This window comes from Artemia franciscana, chromosome 7 (genome assembly GCF_032884065.1).
Source record: "Artemia franciscana chromosome 7, ASM3288406v1, whole genome shotgun sequence".
NCBI classification, from domain to species: domain Eukaryota; kingdom Metazoa; phylum Arthropoda; class Branchiopoda; order Anostraca; family Artemiidae; genus Artemia; species Artemia franciscana.
Genome location: NC_088869.1, coordinates 38,766,045 through 38,791,159, shown reverse-complemented (window position 1 = coordinate 38,791,159; position 25,115 = coordinate 38,766,045). Strand labels below are relative to the sequence as shown.

General features: G+C 37.0%; 1 protein-coding gene across 1 annotated transcript in view; it reads right to left on the bottom strand.

Annotated features, from left to right (window-relative positions):
* Positions 1–2,298: 2,298 nt before the first annotated feature.
* Positions 2,299–25,115, bottom strand: part of LOC136029687 (lipase member H-A-like) — a 54,305-nt gene continuing 31,488 nt past the window's right edge. The window contains exons 7-8 of the mRNA XM_065708190.1: positions 16,556–16,694; positions 2,299–2,499 (exon numbers count right to left, since the gene is read on the bottom strand). Of these exons, the coding sequence (XP_065564262.1) occupies positions 2,421–2,499; positions 16,556–16,694 (218 nt within the window). The 3' untranslated portion in view covers positions 2,299–2,420. The remainder of the gene's footprint in view (positions 2,500–16,555; positions 16,695–25,115) is intronic.

The window sequence follows — 25,115 nt, the reverse complement described above, 5'->3', positions numbered from 1 at the left end:
TTTGACCCTCTTTTGACGCCCTTTTCATCTTAACACTCTTAGCCTTAAAAGAAGCTGCAATTGAAGCAGTAGCCGGAGAAGTATAGTAGCAGTGGTAATGGTAAGTAGGAATGGTTGCTGTACTTCCGGTGGCAAATCCTGTTCAGAAAGTAGTTTAATTCCTTTTTGGTAAATCCTTCCTGTCGCAAATTCTATGGAGAACATGGTGTGATTCTTTTTTGGGAGGTAGTTCCACGACACATCGAATTGGGGGTTCCGGACACATTGAATAGGGGGCTATACTGACATACTCTATTGAGAGATAGGAGAATATGATGACACTCTATTGAGAGATAGGGTATTCCTTGTGACATTGTGTATACTATTTCTCAAACTCTTTGTCTTGCAAACATATGTGTTCGTGAGAAACATGATTCTAATTTGGTTTAGACTCCCCCCCCACCTCTGCCTGCTAGAAAGCCATTTTCTAAGTGTAGACACCAAAAAAGGAATCGCACCACGTTCTGAATAGGATTTGCCGTCAGAAAAACCTACCAAAAGGAATCGCACCAAGTTCTGAATAGGATTTGCCGTTTGAAGTACGGCAGCCATTCCTACCGTAGTAGTAGCAGTAAAAGTGGCAACGGTAGTAGTATTAGTAGTAGCACGCACATATTACCTTTTGGTCAATTGATCATTCCCTTTAAGCATTCTCTTAAAGTTCCAACTAAATACCCAAGTCAATTCTTAAGATACGTCCTTTTTGCAATCTGTATGTACATAGTGTGTTTTGATTTAGTCAAATACCCCCTCAAAATTCTATCAAATATTCACTTTCATACACGTAGCCTTAATAGTACTAGTATCATAGCAGTTGTAGTAGTAGCCGTAGGAGCAGTAGTTAGCAGTAATATTATTGTATTAGTAGGAATAGTAACAGTAGTAGCAGCAGTATTAATAGCAAATGTTGTAGATACGTGTTGCCTTTTGATCAGTTGAACATCCCCTTCATGATGCCCAGAAGTTTCATTTTGATACGCTAGGCCGTTCCAACTATTGCTGATACGCCTGTATCAGCAAGTTGTTTGCATGTAGCATGTTTTGATTTATTTCAACTTTCCCCTCAACGTTTCCTCATATGTTCATGTTTTCATTTAATTCAACACTCTACTCAACATTGTCAGAAACTTTTACCTGAATGCCCTTCGTCCTTTTGGAAAGAAAAGGTCAAACATACCCAGCTTTCTCCATAACATATACTATGTGTAAACAATAGACGAAGTGCCATAAAAAACCTTATATGCCCCCAGGGTACAACATACAACCCTTGCCACTGGACTCTGGGGGCTTGTGTCAACTCTGAAGGCATTGCTACATGTTCTTTTGACTATTTTCAACAAAATGACAACTCAAAATTTTGACCAAATACGTTTGGAAAAAAGAGGGAGTCAGGGGAGCAGGGGATGGCTTGATGCTCTCCTTTCACTTTTGATTCTTAAAAAGAAACTAGAACTTTTAATTCGCAATCAAGCGCGTGTCGTCTAAAGCTTATACGACCATCCCTTCCAAAATACCTTTATGCCCCTGGGGTACAACTTAAAATCAATGCCATCGACTTTGGGGGGTTTTGTCAACCTGAAGGCCTTGTTATATAATATTTGGACAATTTTGAACAAAATTACAATCTCAAAATTTCTATGAGATGCATTTGGGGAAATTAAGATGTGGGTTGCGGATAGTTGTCCTCCGGTCACTTTTGACTCTTTAAAAGGGCACTCTGATTTCCAATTGAATTTGCCTTTTCCGAAGTTTTTTTGACCACCTCTTCCGCAGAAATGGTATATTTTATTAAGGGAAACTAGTGTTACTTATAGCCCTTGCCCTGAGGACTGTGGAGGGTTGTTAACCCTCCATGACATAATTAAGACATAGCTAATGGACTTTCAACTATGCTGAACAAAATGGCTATCTAAAATTTTGATTGGTTGTGTTGGGGAAATGATTGGCGTGGGAGTTTAGTTGCCCTGCAATTACGTTTGATTCTTAAAAAGGGCACCTGAACTTTCAATTTCCAATCAAATGTGTTCCTTTCGAAGCTTCTACAACAACTATTTCTATACGAAGGGAATGGGTTAGGAAAAAATAATACACTGTGCCCACATTGTTCTCTACATAGGCAGCACTTTAGCGGTACCTATGATACCCGCAAGAAGGCCCACTACCGATGCCTGATACCAGGTTTGGCACACAGAATCGGGGACCTTGTGAAATAATTTACTGGTGTAATCTGATTGAAATACTTTATTCTTCCTTGGCTCGCAAAACGTTCCTGATGTAACACCTCTATTTCGAATTTCTTTCTTTAGCTATTCTAAAACCATAGTCGCTGTGTTCTAAAAAACAACTAAAAAATCACAATGTAGTTAAGTTCACTCTTCCTCTTATAAAATATTCCTTCGGACGTACTTTATGATATCGATTGTTGACATTCTGGCTTTTATGCAAAAATCTCCTCGGGCCCTGTAAAATAGAAATTTTGAGATTTTTGTAAATGATAAATATCTGATGACTGACGTTCCTCTTTAAAAAAAATGAGTAAAACACTTTTAACAAGTTTTATATGATTTAACTGGTTAACTTCGACATTGATGCTATTGAACTGAAACTTATAGAGCAAAAGTTTATTACCTTAAAAGCTCTTTTTTTTGTGCATCCGTGAAAAAAATTATGTATTTTTTTTGTCATAAATAATAAATACGCCAAGTCGAAGCCTACCCCAAGCCTACGCCAAGTCCTACCCCAACCGAGGTATCTGTAGGATGGATGCTTAAGACTTGTTAGGTTTTTCTAATTGATAGTAAAATGAATAAATGCCAATTTTATCATGTTTTCAAATGGCTGTATGGATAAACATAAGTTTCAATGGTATCTATCATTTTGGATATTATAATTGATTTTTTAAGACTGTCATATTACACAAAGAATTGGAAAATATATTTCCAACCTACCATTATTAAAAAGGGCTTAAAGACCAACAGCTCCTTTCATAAATATCGGAGGTTGTTATGGCACTCATAACAAAGGTCAAGCTAATGAAAATGATGTGTGTCTAATCACAATAAGTACCAGTGTGGTAGGTCTTCAGGAATAGAAAGCACAAGTTTATTCAGCTTTTATTGATCAAGCATCAGTTAATATATCTTTTTTTCACAAGAATAAACAAAAACAACACTATATCAACAATATCAAGCATAAAATCCACCCACTTCAGCATATCGTTCGGCGATATGCTGATTATTACTGATAATTACTGCCAAATAACGTTAATAGTCTGTCGATTATCTTAGATATGAAACTTCTATGGTCTTCAATATTAGTTGTAAAGTAAATACTATGATAAAATAGTTGGGTTTATGGTTGTTTTGGTAGTTGCAAAGTCAGTTGGGGGTCTAAACCGTTTATTCTAAGAGCATCATAACCAACTTACTCATTCTTATCTACTGTCTTATCGTAATTATTCTTCCCGGCTGCTTCTTTTTGAAGAGATGCTCGTAAAAAACCGAGAGAGGGCTCATTTGGCCAAAATTTGAATTTTTTTATCATTTTTTAGGATGAAAGTTACTGTAGGATAACAAGCCCAACTCCAGGCCAAACGTAAAATTGGAGATGCCGATTGCTAAATAGTAACTCCGTGTGCATCATGTGTACACAATAGAGGCGTGTACCGGGTGCCAGTGGGATCATTAGTCGCGAAAATTACTACTACGCTAGGAAAACAGATTTCAACAGTTTAGATGGAATAAAACGGGAGAGAATCTCAATTGATGATTTACCCCCATTAAACTCTAAGAATAAAAATATAAAGCTTTAAGAATTAGTTGTTGTTTTTTTTTTTGGGGGGGGGAGCAAGAAAGCATCTGCTGCTGATCTATCTCATTACATAAAGGATGATACCATTATTGACTTTAGATACCATTGGGCTCCGAATTGGACAATCTGGGTGCCGACAAGGGCGCTGAGGGTCTGATTTAGGTGAGGATCTACTAAAAACAAATTATTAAAGGATTAGTCATCCTGCAGAAAAAATGAGTTTTTCTACCATTTTGATAAAATGATACTGAATGTATAAAATAGTGGGTTAACATATATTTTGCTCAACGGTGTTAATAGGATACGGAGAGGATAGCTTTAGGCCCAAAACAAATAGAAATGGTTCATAATCCGCAATATTTAAAACTAGACACCTCTCCCCAGTCACTCCGATTTTATAGTAAGATATTCTTAAGACTTAAATCGTAGTTTCTCTAAATACACCAATTTTGACTGATATTTAAATTGGAAATACAACCTTTTGTTCTCAAACAGAAAGCTGACAAGCTGTACGAATATTCTTAGATATTCCGATTATATATAATAAACTAGAATCAAATATGTCAAATAAAAAACAAACAAAGATTAAAATAAATGATAAAATGAACTTGAAACGAAGAACAATTATTAAACAGTTCGTTGTAACGAACTGTAAGTAAGGAGCGACCTGGCTCAATAGTAACCTAAACTGTAAAACACGAAATATTGATATCAATAAATATATCAAAAGAATATATCAAAATAATATAAGATACCGATATATACATTAAAAGAATTGGATTTTTATGCTGATTCTAAATATATAAGTTTCATTAAGTCTTACCCGTCAAAACCTACGAGCATGAGAAAATTTGTCTGATTTTCGAAAATAGGGGTGAAATCCCCTGGAAGTCATATAATTTTAATGAAAATCATACCATCATATTTGGCGAATCAAAGAAGCCTACTGTAGAGGTTTCAAGCTCCTATATGCAAAAATGTGGAATTTTGTAATATAGAAAGAAAGAAAGAAAGAAAGTTTATTTGAGCCCTACGGCCATGCACAACATGATTTAATAATACAACACTGCACAGAACACACACTCAATATAAAACAATACTTATTTTCATTCACTCGGGCTCGACTGAGCCTCTCCCGCCTTTTCCATATATTCTGCCATTTTGCATATGGTTCCAGGCAGTGCTGTCACTTACTTGAAGTACTTTTACTTGAAGTACTACTTAAGTAAAATTTTCCATTACTTGTACTTGTACTTAAGTAAAAACTCTACGGTGTACTTATTACTTGATATTTAAGTAAGATTACGAAATACTTATTACTTAAGATACTTTTAATGTACTTGTTTTTCAAATACTTTACCTTTGACACGAAAATTTTGTGTGTGCTTTGGCAATGTACAAGAAAACATCACCCTTTAGATTTAGAGTAAGCTCAGATATAGCTCCATGCCCTATTTTTGGATATGAAATAAGGTATTTGTTTTTGACGAAAAAAAATTATAGTATGATTAACACTTGGTTTAATTTTTGTTTAAAAGTTATATAAAAAAGAAAATTGAAATTATTTCACAGTTCACTGGTCGACACTGAGCTAAAATCCCTTGTTTTGTGCTAAATGTTGCATACTGTAGTCCATTTGGGCTTATATTTCTGACATTAGTGTTTAAGTTTTGTCATCTCGTCAACTGAACCAGATTTCTACCATTTCATCATCTTCAGGACCATATTATTGGTAAAACTACTGAAGCTATGAATCTTTGCCCATTTAAATGTTGTCTGCAATAAACAAGTCTAGGGAATTCTAGCTGGATCCAATGCAGTGGTATTTTGTCAAATTCTTTCCAGCAAATTCAGGTGTTGAGACGAATCTGACTTCAGATTTGTCGCTCCATTCATAAGTTATAGGCCCTACCTAATTAAAGGAAAACTCAACTCTCTTAAGACTTGAAACCCTCTCCCCTCGCCTTATTTGATATAGGGGTTGTGATACCAGAACTTGATATGAGTCCTGATCTTAGGCATCTTTGGTCTAGTTTTCATTCGGATCCGTTACTCCATTTGCCAGTTATACTAAATTAAACAGAAAACTTAAATTTTTCAGGAATTAAAACCAACTCCACCTTGTTAAATTTGAGCTAGGGTCTTTATCTCAAAACTTGATATGTGTCATGGTCTTAGGCCTCTTTGGTTCAATTTTCATTCAGATCACTTTAGTCGCAAGTTACTCTGAATTAAACGAAAAACTGTTATTGGCAGGTAAAGCCCTCTCCCCCCTGTTTTATTTGAGCTAGGGTCTTCATCTTTCAACTTGATGTGTCTCATGATCCTTGGCACCAAATCTGGCCATCAAAATTTTCATCCAAATCCAACCAGCGGTTCTCCCCCTAAACGTGAATACACAGACAGACGGACAGACAGACAGACAGACGGACGGACGGATTTTGCAGCGTCTTTGGTAACCGTGTTGGCTCATTGGATCCAAAAAAAGAAAACAATAGCATATCATCATCCATGCATCATCACCTATTTGGATAGTGGAAAATATCCATCAAGATAGGTTTTTGAAATCTGTCTGTCTGTCCGCCCGTCTGCGCAATCGAGTATAGTGGGAGAACCACCAGTCAGATTTGTATTAAAATTGAACTATTTGGATTAAAATTGAGCTTAACTAGGGCGATGGGGCTTTAAGTGTTAAAAAAAATTCAAGTTTTTGATTTAATTCACTGTAACGTGCAAATGGAGAGAAGAATTTCGATGAAAATTGAATAAATATGCCTAAGAGTATGATATGCATTGAGTTCTGGGATGGAGACCCAAGCTTAATTAGGGTGAGGGGGAGGGGGCTTTAAGTGCTAAAAAAATTGAGTTTTTTTGTTTGACTCAGTTTAACTTGCGAATGTAGTAATGGATCTCAATGAAAGTCAAGCCAAAAATGCCAAAACCATAAGACACATAATGGTTGGAGATGAAGACCCTAGCTTAATTTTAGGAGGGGGCTTTAAGTACTAAAAAAGTTGAGTTTTTCATTTAATTCAGTGTAACTTGCGAGAGATTGATGGATCTCAGTGAAGATTGAACCAAAGGTGCCTAAGACCGTGACAGGCATCAAGTTTTGAGATGAAAACCCTAGCTCAAATAGAACGAGGGGGGGGGGGGGTCGGTTTTAAGTGCTGAGAAAAGCCAAGCTTTTGGTTTAATTTAGCATAACTTGCAAATGGAGCTTCGGATCCAAATGAAAGCTAGACCAAAGATGACTAGGATCATGGCTCATATCGATCTCTGATATCACAAGCCCTATTTAAAATAGGGCGAGGGGGAGGGGGTTTCAAGTTTTAAGAAAGTCGAGTTTTCCTTCAGTTTAGTAGGGCCTACTTCCACCCATGGCTTGTCCAAATCCTGGAAATAAGCCTTTTCCAAAATAAGTCATACTGAAGCCAGCCTTTAACCAAATATTCCATCCCCAGAGAAAAATTACTTTGTATAGCACTTGGTATTTACCAAGTGACATCCAGTGATCGCAAAATCTGTCGGTCTGTCAGTCCCGGTCTTGCTAATGTAGGCACTTCCAGATAAGCTAGGACGATGAAATTTGGCAGGTGTATTAGAAACCAGACCAGATTAAATTTGAAATAGTTGTTTCCCGATTCGACCATCTGGGGGGAGGGAGTGGGAGGACAAAAATTAGATATAATCTTAATTAAATTTGATATTTGGAAGGATATCATGTCTCAGAGCTCTTATTTTAAATTCCTACCGGATCAGGTGACATTGGAGGGGGAAACCTAAAATCTTCAGAAATGCTTAGAGTGGAGGGATCGAGATGAAACTTAGTGGGAAAAATAAGCACAAGTCCTAGATACGTGATTGACATAAACAGAACGAATTCACTCTCTTTTGGGGAGTTGGGGGGAGGATTAATTATGAAAAATTAGAAAAAATGAGGTATTTTTAACTTACGAAGGAGTGATCATATCTTGAATTTCATCGGATGAAATTTTATATTTAGAAGGACTTCGTAAACTGGATCTCACGTTTTAAATCCCGACCGGATCCAGTGTAATTGGGGGGATTTGGGGGGGGGGGGGACCGGAAATCTTGGAAAACGCTTAGAGTGGAGTGACCAGGATGAAACTTGGAGGGAAGAATATGCAAAAGTCCTAGATACGTGTTTGACATAACCGAAATGGATTCACTCTCTTTGGGGGGAGTTGGAGGGGGTGTTAATTTGGAAAAATTAAAAAAAATGAGGTATTTTTAATTTAAGAGCGGATGACCGTTCGTGAGGTATTTTTTAATTTAATATTAGGAAGGAACTCATATCTCAGATCTCTTATTTTAAACCCCGACCAGTTCTGGTGACATTGGGGGAGAGTTGGAGGGAGAAACCAGAAATCTTGGGAAACGCTTAGAGTGGAGAGATCGGGATGAAACTTGGTGGGTAGAATAAGCAAATGTCGTATATACGTGATTGATGAAACCAGACTGGAACCACTCTCTTTGGGGTAGTTAGGGGGGTCCAGTGCTTTGGCGAGTTTGCTAGTTCTGGACGCGGTAGGACAATGAAAATTGGTAGGCGTGTCAAGGACCTGCACAAATTGACTCTGTAAAGTTGATTTCCCCGATTCAACCATCTGGGGGGGGGGGGGGGCTGAAGGGAGAGGAAAAAATTAGAAAAATGAGGTATTTTTTAATTGCGAGTGGGTGATCGGATCTTAATGAATTTTGATATTTAAAATGACCTTGTGTCTCAGAGCTCTTATTTTAAATGCCGAGCGACATTAAGCCTCTGATTTTTCTTTTAAATTTATCTATTTATTCTTATAATTTTGCTAGAGATCATGCCATATGAGCTCTTGGCTCTCCCGACCTCGTCACAAGTGCCATATGAGCTCTTAGCTCTTGTTTTATTCCTTTTTTCTCAGAAGATTTTTGACTTAGTCTCATGGTTTTTGCCACTTCACGGCGTGAAAATTACTGCTAGAAATAGATAGTTGGCAACTTCTGCCGTATTGTCTTCTACTATATTTAAATGTGTGCTTGCATCGTGCCTGCGTCCCCTTAAAAGTTCTGTTTCTTACGGTAATGTTGGTTTGTCTTCTGTTGGATATGCAGACGACGTTCTTCTTTTTAACTGGACTCGCCTTGGACCAATGAACTATCTAAGATTGGACTGTCAGTTAATGTGTCTAAATACGAGTTTATTTGCTCTAATAGCCCTTATGCGGTCGCTCCATTCGTTGCTGGGACTTCAATTCTGCCATATTCTTCTTTAGTTAGTTAGCTTGGTCTGTATTTCGATCCAACACTTTCCACTACCTTTTCATCCCTAGTGAATCAAGCCGTAAAAAACATACGCGTCGTTTAAGGAAAAATATCCCCAAACAAAAGCCGTTACAACCGCAACGGTTTGTGCATGATTTGTAACGCTTATTGTGCCCCTGGGCTTTTGTTTTTATCAGACATGGCTCATATATTTCGTAAGAAAAATCGCCATACTCGACGTGCGGTTTATTTCAGATATTGCAAATTCCTCCTCCGGCTTCCTAGATGGCACCAAAACAGAAAAATAATTGCTCAATTCGGCTTAATAGATATGCCTTCTTGGATTCGGTCCTCCAGTGATGATTTATGTAAAAAGATTATATACTTTATTCACGTTTACGACCCTCTGCAGCCTTTTTTTCCATATTGATACTGGTTAATTAGTCCATGTTGTCTTTTGTCAGTTTGAATTTTTTTCTTGTTGTTTATCGTTTTATTTTTGTTTATTTATAATACTCCATACTTTGTGTTGTTTTTTTAAAAATTTTACGGATAAGAAAGTTCACTCATTCATTCATTCATTCATTCTGCAGTTTGACCAGCCGTATGGAATGCGTCTGAATCAGCGGGCTGCAGGCCCGTGACTTTATAATATATGTTTATAGGGAGTTTTACCGACCATCTGAATTGACTACACAGCATGCGGATTTCTTGAGTGAAAACCAGGCAAAGAATATAGATGCCATATATTTTCATAGCATGTCTGAAATTTCTTTCAAACACTTCTTTTCTTTCAGCACGTTGAGAGCCAGCGACCTTCAGCTAGCAGCCAAAAGTGTGGATTTTTACTGCTCCTTGTTATTGAGCTTTGATTTCTCTTATTAAAAATGTCTGCAACTGACTCACTTGGCTCCTTACTTTTAAATTTGAGTTTTTTTTTGTTGCTAGGGTTTTTACTTATTGAATCAGAGAATGAACTACTTTATTACCTTTTATCTGTTTTATTGTTTATAATTGTTTTGATAGTCTTTTTTTCAAGCCTTTGCGTTTATATTTTTTTTTTATCATTACCACATGTTTCAGAATAACCCTGTATTTTTTCAAACGCGCCCGATTTGACTGAACACTAATCACCAGAAGTTCAACTCTACGTACACTGTGTTAATCCTGTCATGTGATCTGTCTGATCCAATCAGGAGTTTTTTGACTGCACTTTTTCTTTCAAGCCGTTGTGTTGAAAATTGGTTCAGAATATTTTTTGGAATTCATTGGTTGTGTACCAGCCAAACAATGGAAAACAATACTTTCAATGTTTTTTCCATCATTCCCACATGTTTCAGAATAACCCTGTATTTTTTCAAACATGCCAGATTTGATTGAAAACTAATCGCCAGAAGTTCAACTATACATGCACTGTGTTAATCCTGTCATGTGATATGTCTGATCCAGTCAAAAGTTTTTTGACTGCATTTAATTGTTTTGATATTTTCCTTTCAAGCCGTTATGTTGAAAATTGGCTAAGATTATTTTCTTGGACTTCATTGGGTGTGTACCAGCCGAACAAGGGAAACGGTTAAAAACGATAAAACAGAAATTCTACTTCTTGATTAAGATTTCCAAGAGAAGAATGACAGGGGGCATTTTATAGGCAAGGGAAGGGGCTAAGAAGCCTTCAGAATGACTTTGAAAAAAGGTAGCATGGGCTTGATATCAGAAATATATATATATATATATATATATATATATATATATATATATATATATACATAGGAAAAATACTTGAAGTAGTACTTGAAGTAAGACTTAAGTACAATTTTGGCAAGTACTTGATATTTGATACTTAAGTAAGAATTTGGAAAGTACTTATTACTTGATATTTAAGTAAAAATACAATTTGTACTTAATACTTGATACTTAAGTAAAAATTTGGAGTACTTGTTGCAGCACTCGTTCCAGGCATCGAAGACCTCAGAAAATGAGAAAGCAGCACCAACCGATGGTCCCCCCAAATTTCATCCCTAAGACTTTCAAGCTCCTGGCACTCCATGAGGAAATGGGCTAAATTATTATCCTCTTTTCCACAATACCCACACTTACCATTTGTACCCTTATTTTTGTTTTCTGTTCCCTATGTACTGGAAGGCAATTTCCCCTCAACTGAATCCATGATTTTAAATATCTAAAACATAAATTTACCTTAAAATAATAATCTTCCCCAAAAATTTATTTTACTTTACTATATTCCTTCAGTGTTTCCGAGGAACGTACTAAACAACCCCACTCTTGTATCTCTTGGTCTTCCAATCTCTGCATAATTTCTGGAAGGCATTGTGTGTTTCCGGGTCTGTTTCCTTCCGTCCACAAATAAGAGAAGCCTAGTTTGTCAAGAGATCTCTTGATTTGTTGAGTCCAAGTAGTTTTCCTATTAATTCGAGCAAATCATTATAAGCTTGTTTCGCCAATCGGTCCTCAGGAAGTTGGGTTAATATCAGCCAAAACTTAAATACTTGATAAAGCCGGTGCAATTTCAGTGAGAAGATACCGAAGTTCATTTGATTAGCTGGTTATGCGTTGTCAGGTGCAGCCCGAAAAGTCTTTTGTAGTATCTAAACTGGACTGATTCTAGCTTCTCCGCGGCCTCCAGGCCCCATAGCTCAGCTCCGTAATGGATTGCCGGTTTAATTTTCGAATCAAATATTTGCTTAAACATTTTTAATGACTTCGACTTTCTCACTAGGTTATTACGTAATATTGCACCAACTGCTGCTTTCCCTCGCTTTGACATTTCGCTCACATGTTCCTTCCAACTGCAGTTAGGTGTCAGGGCAAATCCCAGATATTTCACCTTTTCCACTACCTTAATCTCTTGTCCCTTGAACCAAAATTTCTCGTTCTCGACTAAATTCCTTCCTCCTCCTTTATTGAAGATCATTATCTCCGTCTTCCCGAGGTTTAGACGTAGTTTCTTCGATTCAAGGTATTCTGCCATCAGGTCAATTAAAATTTGTAGTTCACGAGCTGTTTTCGCTACTAATGCCATGTCGTCGGCGAACCGTGATCCTTATATGCCTGAAGAAGGATCACGGATGCGTGTTTATTTGTTTTTGTTTTTCCCAAGGGTGATGGTATCAACCCACTGGGCCAAGAACTTCGGGAAAGGGGTCATTCTAACTGAAATGAAAAGCTATAGTTCTCTTTTTAAGTGACCAAAAATATTGGAGGGCAGCTAGGCCCCCACCCACGCCATTTTTTTCCCAAAATCGTCTGATAAAAATTTAGAGGTAGCTAGTTTGTTCAGCAAAGTTGAAAGGCTCAATAACTATGACTTTGGAGATAACATGATCCCCCACAGCCCCTGGAAAAAGGTTTTTAAGTTACAAAATTTACCCATTGCTTACGTATAATAATAATAATTTATTTCAATCCTCTATACATACAAAATGCACTTAGAGGAGTATGAAAAAAAAATATATATGATAAAAACACTTATCATCACAACAACGTAAAAAACACACTAACAGTGACTCACAAGCGAATAATACACCCCAACAGAATATCTACGCCTGACTCAGATCACTGTCTGAATCTGCCTTCTATAACATCCATGTTATCAAATATCTCAAAAACCCCGTAACATTCGGAGATATAACTGTTGCGGGACCAAATAGGAGCACGACGAAAATACTAACAAAATTTGAAAAAGACATACCAAATTTGTCGAAGTTCTAGCGAGGTCAAAAACTTTCATAATGTCACCAAAAAAAAAATACATGGGGAGCAAAAAATGAGTTATAAAGCCAACCAAGGCTTTTTTTGTGAAATTGATCTTTAACTCTAGAAGAACGTCCATAGGACTGTCACAACTTCTCTCTCAACACATTTGTTGTTAGTGACCTTGTTACTCGAATCAAGGTCCCGAACGTAAGTCCAAGGTACTTTAGAGATACACTGGCAAAAATTGAATCAGGGTGAACCTGAATTTTGAATCGGGAGGGTGATGACAACCAAAAACAGTAAATTCAGTTTTAGCCGAAGCGGTTGACAGCCCGATGTAAGATAACCCGGCATAAAGGTTGTTCTCAGCAGCCTGCAGTGATTGCAAATTATCAGACAGCAAAAGAATGTCATCTGCTTACAAAATGTGACTTGCGTCAATGGATGGCTCGATAATAAAATGTGGTATTCTGCGGGTTGCACAGCGGATGGCATTGTTAAATATTGCGGGACTTAACACAGAGCCCTGTTTTGCTCCGTGACGCACATAAATTCGGCTGCTATAAATAATTTTGACGCGGAGACAGCGGATGGCATTGTTGAATATTGCGGGACTTAACACAGAGCCCTGTTTTGCTCTGTGACGCATTCGGCTGCTATAAATAATTTTGACGCGGAGACGTATAGAAAAGTTTTGACACCATTGCCTCAGGGAGGCACAAACGAATGGGTTTATCCCACTCCTCAAAAGTGCTAAGATAGCTTGGGAGTATACGACCGAATCAGGTGCTTTGAAATATCTATTGCACAAACATACAAAGGTTTCCTCATTCTTTATACCTCTCCACAAATAGACACAAAAACTGCATGTGCATTCCCAACACCAAGACCCGCTCGAAAACCAAACTGATGTTCTACATGATCATACCTATTCGAGATTTTTAAAACAAGAATTTTTTCAAAGAATTTTGCAATAACTGAACAAACTGTAAATGGACGATAAGGGTGACAAGATTGAGCATCCTTGGTCTTTGTTGGAACATACGTCACATTGCCCTCGCATAGTGAAGTCGGTACGAATTGCTGCGCAATACAAGATTGGAAGAGTAACACCATATGCTCAACTAGTTTTGTGGTACTATAAATTAAATGTTCAGGTTGAAGTCCGTCAGAGCCAGGAGCTTTGCCTTTTTTAAGGAGACGATTTAGCGTAAGAACTGAAGATGGGGTGATAGAAACAAGATTTCGGCTATGATCTAGTTGAGACGAATAGTGAAATTGAATCTGCCGAAGCGTGGTGTACAGTGGTGGTGGGCTATCAGAGCCCACCACCTGTTTTTTTCTGGTTTTTACATCAATGGTCACTTGTCAACATATCATCAGATCCGTCAACAATGACACTCTGAAGTTCCAGAATATTTGAGAGAACAAAATCAAGATCGGAAATGGAACCAGAATGGTATCTATTATTGTTTTAGTATTTGTTATTGGGACGTATGCATACATTTTTTGGTTGGGGAGGGGAAGACGAATTTTGTTCTAGGGGATTTTGCGCAGGGAGAATTCTCCATGAAGAGGGAAGTTTGCAGGGGGTAAACTTTTCAGGGAAAATTTTACCCTTGGGGAAATTGCCAGAATTTCTGTACGAAATCTCTTTATATGTCTTGCTTTCTCTTACCAATTCAATTTTACGCGTGGAGATGTTAAGGGTAATTGTTGGGGGTAAATTTTCACCAGGATTGAATTTTCCAGAGAATGCTTTCGTAAGGGGATTTTTCCGTGGAGGTGAAGGCAGATAACCTGGCTTTATTTAAAAAACGATAAGAAATTAAATAAAAAGCTTTTTCAACTGAAAGTTAGGAGTGACATTAAAATTTAAAGCGAACAGGAATTATTAAGTATACAAGGGGGCTTGCCCCCTCTTCAACACTTTGCTCTTTACGCTAAAGTTGACATCTCGTCCCGATTCTTTAAAAACTACTCCTGAAACACAAGGGTCGTTTAATTAAAACAATAAGTTACTTTTTTGTGCCCGAAAAACTTTGGCGTGAAGAGTGAGGTATTGAGGAGGGGGCAACTCCCTTATATACGGAATAATTTCTGTCCGTTTACCCCGGTAAACCATCTAAAGGCTGGAAAGTTGTTTACGGTTTACTGAAAAAAAAAAAAAATCTTAAACGTTAGTTTTTCTATCATCTTTTTACCATTATAAAATGTAAAATTGCTCAAAATTTTTCTATTTTGAAGTTTTTGCGATGACTCTAGTTTTAGTTATCTGACACACAATAAATTTTCTTCAATACTTTCTTCTTTTTAAATACATTCCTTTCAAGTGTATAATAATTGGTGGACGAATTATTCGTTGATTTATGCATTCAAGTTGCTGTTTCGGCAAATTAAACAGAATTATCATCAAGGTCCTTGATGATAGGTCATCATTTTCAAATGAAAAAAATTTAATTAAAATTTCAATTGTCATTATTTAAAAAAAAAGAAATCTTGTGACCTTGATTAGCTTAGAATCGTGACATTGTCCTTTTTTGGTTGATGTATTGACTAATATAAAACAGACTGTTCAAAATATTTATCGTTTTCAGTATGACACAAATATACCCAAGATTCTTAGAGGTTTGAGGGGGCGGTAGCCCCACTCTTATTGGTTGCAGCTCTCATTTGTAAGCCTTGACTTACGTTTGATTTTATTTCGTTGTAGTTTTTGATGATATGAGAAAAAAAAAACGTCTATGAAATACAAATAATTTTCCGTAAAATGGAAACAGCTCTATCTTTTTGAGGGTAGGCTACAGAGGGGGAAAACCCCATTCTTATCAATAGGAATATCTGTTCGTCACAGAATTAATTAATTCGTCCATAGTACCACTGGTCGTTGATATTTAAGTTTTGCATGATTATTCGTTTTAATTGTTGTGCATTTTTAGGGTATATTTATCCATCAATAGCAATTTTAAATTTGACTGAGTGCGCATCTTTATTTTTGCTCATTTTATGTTTTAGTATGGCTCTTTAAATTTCCTAGATCTTTTTCAAAACTTGTTTTGTTGCTTGGGTTTGCAGTAATTAGAGTAAATAGAGAAGAATTATTTAAATACCCAGAACACCTCACTCCTTCCTGCCACATTGAAGGTTGAAAAGAACTTCTAAAAGAACAAATATAAAACGAATAGAGATGATAATTACTGTGGGAGACAAAAATAAACGTATATGGTTGTATAAACTTTAGATGAGTCTCTTTTGGTTGAAAATTGGAACATATAGTTTCCTTTTAAGAGCAAAATTAAAGGAATATAACTAGCCCCCCCCCCCCTCGGCTACTCTTTTTATCCCCAAACGCAACTGATTGAAATTGTGGGATAGCCATTTTGTTTAAAATAGTTCAAAGAACATATTACAGTGGGAGGGTTAATTTTGAAAAATTAGAAAAAAGAGGTATTCTTAACTTACGAAGGAGTGATCGGATCTTAGTGAAATTTGACATAATCCCGACTGAATCCAGTGTAATTGGGAGGAGTTGGAGGGGGGCGTAAATCTTGGAAAACACTTAGAGTGGAGAGATCAGGATGAAACTTGGTGGGAAGAATAAGTCCTAGATTCACATTTGACATAACCGGGCCAGATTCGCTCTCTTTGGGGGAGTTAGGGGGGTATCTAATTCGGTAATTCGGAAAAATTAACTTACGAACAGATATTTCAGATATCAGATATTTCTTACTTGGCTGAAGCATTCTCTCCCATAAGTTCTGTCCTTGATGAGGGTTTTCTGCAAGACGTAGCTATAAATTTATTTGGACCAATAGAATTCATAAAATGAATTACTGCAGCACTGTGGCTACAAACAGCTTCCATAAGTCCTGGAAAATAAGAGAAGCTAAAATAACGAAAAAACTGAAATAAATTAAATATATTGCCAAACGAAATTAACCATAAGCTAACTGAGCAAGGCAGAAATTAAATTTTTTTGCTGTTTTCTCCTCCTTTATACGTTTATCTGTAAAAAAATTGCTTAAAGGCAAATAAGATAATATTTTGACTTATTAAAAACGTTATCACAGTTTAAAGTGTGCCGAATTTTATTTTGTATATAAAAAAGACAAAACTTGTCGACATTTCAAGGCAACGATTCAAAATGGAGATGTGGAACAAGAATCAAGGATAGATACAAAAAAAAGAGCATACAAGTGAATATTTGCAAAATGCGAATTTTGCAAAAGAAGAAATAAAGACGAATTCGTTTACTTGAACTACTCTTGCTTTTCTGATTTTCTACTTAGTTTCGAGAAAACATAACAAGCGCTAAGAGCTCATATGGCCCTTGAGACGAGGTCGGATGAGCCAAGAGCCAAGAGCTCATGTGGTATGAGCTCTGGAAAAATTATAAGAATAAATAGATTGCTTTAAAAGGAAAATCAGAACTTAATGCTCTGATTTAATGCTCTGATCTTAATGCTCTGATCCGACCGGCTTAATGCCGGTCGGGATTTAAAATAAGAGCTCTGAGTCACGAGGCCCTTCTAAATATCAAAATTCATTAAGATCCGATCACCCACTCGTAATTTAAAAATACCTCAATTTTTCTACTTTTTCCTCTCCCTTCAGCCCTCCAGATGGTCGAATCGGGGAAAACGACTTTATCAAGTCAATTTGTGCAGTTCCCTGACACGCCTACCAATTTTCATCGTCCCAGCAGTCTAGAAGCACCAAGCGTGCCAAAGCACTAAACTCCACCCCCTAGCTCCCCCAAAGAGAGTGGATCCTGTCCAGTTACGTCAATCATGCATCTGCGACATTTATAACGTTCTCCAAGATATCCGATTTCCCCCTCCAACTCCCTACAATGTCAGCAGATCTGGTCAGGATTTAAAATAAAAGCTCTGAGACATGAGTTCCTTCTAAATATCAAATTTCATTAAGATCCGGTCACCCGTTCTTAAGTCAAAATACCTCAGTTTTTTATAATTTTTTCGAATTAACAACCCCCTGCTCCCCTAAAGAGAACGGATCTGTTCCAATTTTGTCAATGACGTATCTATAACTTGTTCCTATTCTTCCCATCAAGTTTCATCCCGATCTCTCCACTCTAAGCGTTTTCCAAGCTTTCGGATTTCCCCCTCCAGATCCCCCCAATGTCACAGGATCTGGTCGGGATTTTAAATGAGAGTTCTAAAGCACAAGATCCTTCTAAAGATCAAATTTCATTAAGATCTGATCACCTATTCGTAAGTTACAAATACCTCATTTTTTCTAATTTTTCCGAATTATTCCGACCCCTCCACTCTAAGCGTTTTCCAAGATTTTAGGCCCCCCAAATCTCCCCCCCCCCAATGTCGCCGGATCCGGTCAGAATTTAATATAAGAGCTCTGAGACACGATATCCTTCCAAATATCAAAATTTCATTAAGATCCGATCACTCTTTCGTAAGTTAAAAATACCTCTTTTTTCATATTTTTCAGAATTAACCCTCCACCCAACTCCCCCAAAGAGAGTGGATCCGTTTTGGTTATGTCAATCACATATCTAGGACTTGTGATTATTTTTACCACCAAGTTTCTTCCTGATCCCTGCACTCTAAGCGTTTCCCAAGATTTTAGGTCCCCCCCCCAACTCCCCGCAATGTCACCAGATCTGGTCGGAATTTAAAATAAGAGCTCTGAGACACAATGTCCTCCCAAACATCAAATTTCATTAACATCTGATCGCCAGTTCGTAAGTTAAAAATACCTCATTTTTTCAAGTTTTCCCGATTTAACCGTCCCCCCACTCCCCCCCAGATGATCAAATCGGTGAAAAGACAATTTATAATTTAATGTGGTCTGGTTCCTGAAACGCCTGCCAAATTTCATTGTCATAGCTTACCTGAAAGTCCCTAAAGTAGCAAAACCGGGACAGACAGACCGACAGACAGACAGAATTTGCAATCGTTATATGTCACATGGTAGATACCAAATTCCATAGAAACGATCCCACTAAACGGAGCGTGAATTTAAATTCAGAGAGCATAGGTCTTCAACATGCGTAACCTTATTTCAACAGTCCGCAGAAATCACGTAATCCAAGATTGATGTTTTGAGTCTTTCACTATCCATATATTCAGTGCTTTGAAGCAACCTATATATCATGCTTTAATTACTTGACAAACACAGCCGACGATGATATAAGAAAAAAAAATGATTTGGCCTGACATACCAAGAGTTTCAAGTTCCAAGACTGTGATTAGAATTACTCCCAGAGATATTTTCGACCAAAGAGGTAAAATTTACCGGGTCTTATCCCAGCCGGTGGTTAAGGAGCCTTAGAGTCAGTAGAAAATAAAGTTATTCTGCCCAAGGTTGCTATTGACGTATTAAATTGAACATTCAGGATAATCTAGATCCTTCTAATATGATCCCAGCATGATCTAGAATGCAACCCAGTTCCACTGGAGCCCCAAAAATAGTTAAAAAGAAAGCAAAACTAGTTGAATAATGTGATGGTTAAAAGAGCCACTATTAGTATTGAAAATGTCTGGTAATAATAAAAAAGAAGATACAAAAAACTATAACAAAACCAGTAAGAACTAGATCTACGTTGCATGGGCAACGTGAGGTGTTGCGGCAACATTTGCTCGGCTTTGCTGAGTAAAGTGTTACGAGAGCAACACTTTGGTTTTGTTTCCTCGCTGCGACTAAACGCTGAAGTTGTTAATCTGTAAGGATGCTAAAATACATACCAGGTACACCAACTCGCAAAAGTTGCAAACTCCTCATTGCTAAAGATGATTGTAGCCTTACAGCCGATTATTACTTACAAGTCCCCTACATGTCTTACCACTGGAACCAAATTGGTCTTACCATCAAATACAACGGAAACAAAAAATAGGTACACCAACTAGTAAGAGTTGCGAACCCCTCATTGCCGAGGATGATTATGAGCTAACAGCCGACTGTTGCTTACAACTCCCCTATATGTCTCACAATTGGTATCGGCCTATTTTTGGTTTCAGTGTGTACCTTACTACTGAAGTTGTCAACCCCTTTAAACTTTCAAACTGGTATATCTCATGAAGGAATTTTTGTACAAAAAAATGGATGACATATGCTTTAATCAGCTCATCAAAAGCTATCGACTGCCGTCGGAAAAAAAATCTATCTGTCTTAGTTCAAAAGTTGACTTTTTTGCCGTAGGCCAACTTTCCAACGTCATCACTTAGAAAGGAGCACAGGATAAACTCTAATTTCTTTAGCAATGAGAGAACTTTTAAAGTTTAAGAGGCACACCTGATACCATTTTTCTACCGCAATCCCAAGTGTGAAAAACCGAATGATAAACTCAGCCGAAATCACGGCAGCACTTTCGGACCCGTGGGAAAATGCCGCTTTTTTGCTTCTCTAAATTTTTCTATTTATCACTCAAAGAAGATATATTGGCTGTGGGGCAGGGTAATTGTCGCATATATTTAACACTTATAGATTTTAGTCCATCTTCAATTTGAAACTGGTGCCTGCCTGCTTGCCTGCTAGAACGGAGCTTTCCATTCGAAAGCAGAAACATGGTTTGATGAAACGAAAGCTTGGCTGCATAACTTCAGATGACATAGGCTATAAAACTCCTCTTCACTTCACACACTATAGGCTCTGGCTCAAGGACAAGCAAAAACCATCCTTTTTGGCCCCAGGCAAGAGTTCTACGAAGCTTTCCAAAATGTAAAGTCATATTCATCAATCCGGCCTAAGGTCCACACTTTCCGTAAAAACCGCAGAGGTTAGACCCTTACCACTTTCTAGGAATAAGCTGAAATCGGGGTGCTAGGAACAAAAAAAAAAAAAACCACGACAAAACCAAAGTGTTGCTCTCGCAACACAATCATACCAGCCAAATCTAGAAAACAAAAGTAGAGGGAGACATATAGCAGCCTTTAGTTAGATAGATTAAATAAAAAAAACAAGTTTTTTTTAAACTGAAAGTAAGGAGCGACATTAAAACCTAAAACCAACAGAAATTACTTCGTATAGGAAAGAAGCTGCTCCCTCAACAACGCCCCGTTCTTTACACTAAAGTTTGACTCTTTCTATCAACTCTATTTTTAAAACAGTAAACAGTAACACTGAGGAATACCCTTGGGTCATGTGATAACTGATTGCGTTCTTGTTTGAACATACCGTTTTAAAAACTTCAACAGGCTGACAACTTCATCATTTAACCGATAGTGAAGAAACAAGCACAAACGACAATGTAAAACAATGAGATAGTCTCGTAATAATTAATAGAATGACATCTATGGTGCTTTGATCCTGAAAAGTTAGGGATAGCTTTATAATACCAAATAGATTATATAAGATATTGTTCCGAGTTTGCATCCGTCACGATGTCTACGATTGAAAAGGATAAAGTTCAACTGGCTGCAAAGTCATTTTAGTCCCTTCTTTCGATACTATTTTGTGGTTGTTTTTTCAACGCTGAGGAATAGCCTTTGATCATGTGATTACAGATCGATAGCAAAGAAACAAAACCAAAGTGTTGCTCTTTCAACACTTTAGTCGGCGAAGCTGGGCAAAGGTTGCCGCAACACTTCACGTTGCCCGGGCAACGTAGGTCTAGTTCTCCTTACTTTCAGTTGAAAAACATTGTCCTGGTTCTCTTCATACCTAACTGACAGATCTATTGCCACGGAAGATACAGACAAAAATTTCCAATTGAATATGGAGTACCCCAAGCATTTATCCTTGGGCGAACCCTCTTCCTCATCAATGAGAACTACCTCTATCTACTTTTTATACCCCCAATTACTGATGTTTGCTGTGGGTATTCTCGGTTATATGTCGATTTTTCTTAGCCGGAAGATGGGCAAAAATGGTGGAGAGACTCGGATTTTACATCCAAAATAACTTTAAGGTCGTATCAGGACATGATTTATGCACAAATAATCAAAATTTATTTGAGTCACTTTTTAAAGAAATTTTAATAGACGCTAAGGAAAGAGTAATAATTGGCAAAGTATAAGTTTTTCTAAGCGGATCTAAAACTGAAATTCTGAAAACATTATAAGATACTTTTAGAAAAGTTTGGGCTGAAAAATCTGAAGTTGTATTGATGGGTGACTTTAACCTTAACCTTGCAAAATCGTCATTTAGGTAGGCTTCTAATCTCTTGCCTTCACTAATTTTGTAAGGATTGGCTCCTTGTATAAACATACCGACAAGGGTTGCAAACCAGTCAGCAACATTAATTGACAATATTTTCTCCTCACTACAGTTTATTAAGAACGAAGTCTTTCTTATACTTCCGACCATTTGCCAGTTGCAACCCTGTTTTAAATCCTTCCAAATCCACAAAGATTAGTCCTCCAGGATAAACCGAGATTCTTTTGATCACCAGTGGAGCTGGGTAGACTGAAAGAAGATCTTAGTACATCTCCATGGGACTTTTCTTTACCAGAAAATCTTATTTTGGGCAATTATAACGATGTATTTGGCCGGTCTTATGACAAAGATAAGGAAAAATTCACGTCTTATTGTGAAAAAGCTCCTTTAGAGAATCCTCGATCAAAAATATCAACACCCATAGCTCCCTAGCTAGCATCTGGTGTCCTAAAGTCAATAAAAAAGGAAGCAGAACCTTTGGAAAGAGTAAGCCTACAAAAACAGATCGAGCGATGCTGAGTTAGAAGCCTTTAAGTAATACGGTAATATGTTGAAATCAATTATTCCCAGAGCTAAACAGTATATTTTACAAAGAGATTTCTTGATTGCAGTAAAAATATAAAAAAGACGTGTGACATGATTAAGCAAGTTAGTTGGACATCCCAGAAACCAGATCGTCTCCCTAAGTGTCTCATTGTAGACGATGAACTTATGACAGAGAAAGGCCAAGTACGATATCATATGGACACATTCTTTGCTGAGATAGGGAAGGAAACTCCTAATAGTGTTTCTTATTACTCTGTGTCACTTTCTTAGAAGCAGTTCTTAGGCCCCTCGTGCTTGAAATCAATGGTTCTTGAGGAGGTTACGGTGCAGGAAACTAGAAATATTGTTTTGTTTTTAAAGAATTCTTCAGCAGGTTTTGACCAAATTTCTGCTAAAGTAATTAAACATATCCTTCCATCGATTATCACCCCAAATTGCCATTTGATTAATAGGTCATTTCAGCTAGGAGTGTTTCCCCAATAGTTTAAATTGGTGCTTGTGATAGCTCTCTTTAAAGGAGGTGACTGTGAAGATCCTGGGAACTACGGCCTGATCCCTCTTTTGTCAGTGTTCTCTAAGATATTTGAAAGGTAAATTTTTAAACGTCTGGTGATATTTCTTGAAGCATAATATTTTTTTTCCGTCAGCATCAGTTAAGGTTTTGTGCTAAGTATTGAACAGAACATGCTTGTAATAGACTTCTTCAGTTTATACGACGATCTTCTTTAGATTATAATCTTATTCCTGCAGCAATTTTTCTCGATGTAAAGAAAGCTTTTGATAGCCTTACATTCAAGATCCTCATTGTTAAACTTTCTCAACATGGTTTGCGTGGGGAAGCATTGTCTTAGTTCTCTTCATACCTAGCTCACAGATCTATTGCCAGGGAAGATACAGACAAAAAGTTCCAATTGAATATGGAGTAACCCAAGCTTCTATTCTTGGGCCAACCCTCTTCCTCATCAATGGGAACGACCTCTATCGAATTTTTAACCCCCCCCCCCAATTAACAATGTTTGCTGTGGATTATGTCATAAATTTTACTCTCAGATTACCTCGGCGTTCACTTATGATAGTCAAGAAAAATTGATAGTATTTGCAGATGACACTACTCTAGGTGCTGCGGCTCCGAATGAATCAATTCCTTATTCTAAAGCTTCAAGTAATGACTGAAAAGATACTCAATTGGTTTGAGATGAATCAACTAGCTTTAAATTAAAAAAAGTCGTACCTTCTTATGTTTTCTTATAAAGGTATGAACTGCCCCACAATTGATGAGCTTCCTACACCAAGAGGCTCCGTAAGTTGCCCCCCAGATCGATATGTGCGATTCCTGGGAGTTCTTTTGGATGAAAATTTATCGTTTAAGTGGCTTGTTCGAATAATAAGAGTGAAAATTTCTCGTGGACTTGGAATCATCCAAAAACTAAAGCATTTATTTCATTTTCCTATCCTCTGTCATTTATATTTCTCTCTCATTTACCCTTATATATATTACTGCTCGTCTGTGTGGATGTCCACATTTTCTTTGGTACTATTCATCATCTTCATGAGAAAGTGGTATAATTCTGCAGTCGACTACAAACACTCCTGTTAACCACCATAAAATTTAATATACTTATGTTTTGTCTCTATCTTCTGTGGCATATCAATACTTAAAATTAAAATATCAATAATTTAAAATTAGGGACAACTTAAATTAGTAGGGAAGTTAAATTTGTACATAGTTCGAAATGGGAGGATATGATTATTCCGGCTACTCCATTGGTTCATTCAGACTTCAGTCTGGCTGTGACTGTGGGGCGTGATTTGAACTTGGTTCCTGCTGAGATCCGGTAGTCACAAACACTTGGCTCCTTTAAGAGACAGATGAAAATTTTCGTATTAATGGTAAATATTAGTTGTTTCATTGGGTTTTTTTTCTGTGGTAGTTTTGTTGGCTTTGGATCATCGATGACGCAGATAATTTTAAATTGTTTTTTATTTTTGGGTGATATGAGGGTTACTCTTTCGCGAGGACTGTTGGTGAGTTGATTTCTTTTCGTAATAGATTTATATTTAGACGTTGTTTAGTATGTTTAGGCCAAGTTTTATCATTCTTTATTTATTCTATGTCGTTTACAAATAACGGACCTTTGAGCCTTTTGGGATATTATTTTTTGTTATTTTATGGAAATAAGTGGAACTTGAACTTGAACTGGAAATTGTAGGTGCTATTATCAATATTATCAAAATCTTGCCAAATAGTACTATAATTTCGTTTGGCTTATCAAAATCTTGTCTGATATTATCAAACATCTTCCACTACACTATCAAAATTTCGGTATAATAAGAATTTTCAATGGTACTATCAAAACCTTAATTGATATTATCAAAATCTTGCAAGTTATTACTAGAATTTTGCATGGTATTACCGAAATCTTAACTGACACTAACAAAATATTGCCTGGTACTATCAAAACAAGTTTGCTATTACCAAAATCTGATATATTGCTATCAAAATTATGACCACTTGGACTTAGAATTAGACTTGACTTTATTAAACAAGAAAAGATATCCATAAATCTTATACAAGGAGACAGGGAGACAACTCGTTTTGTCTCCTCTAA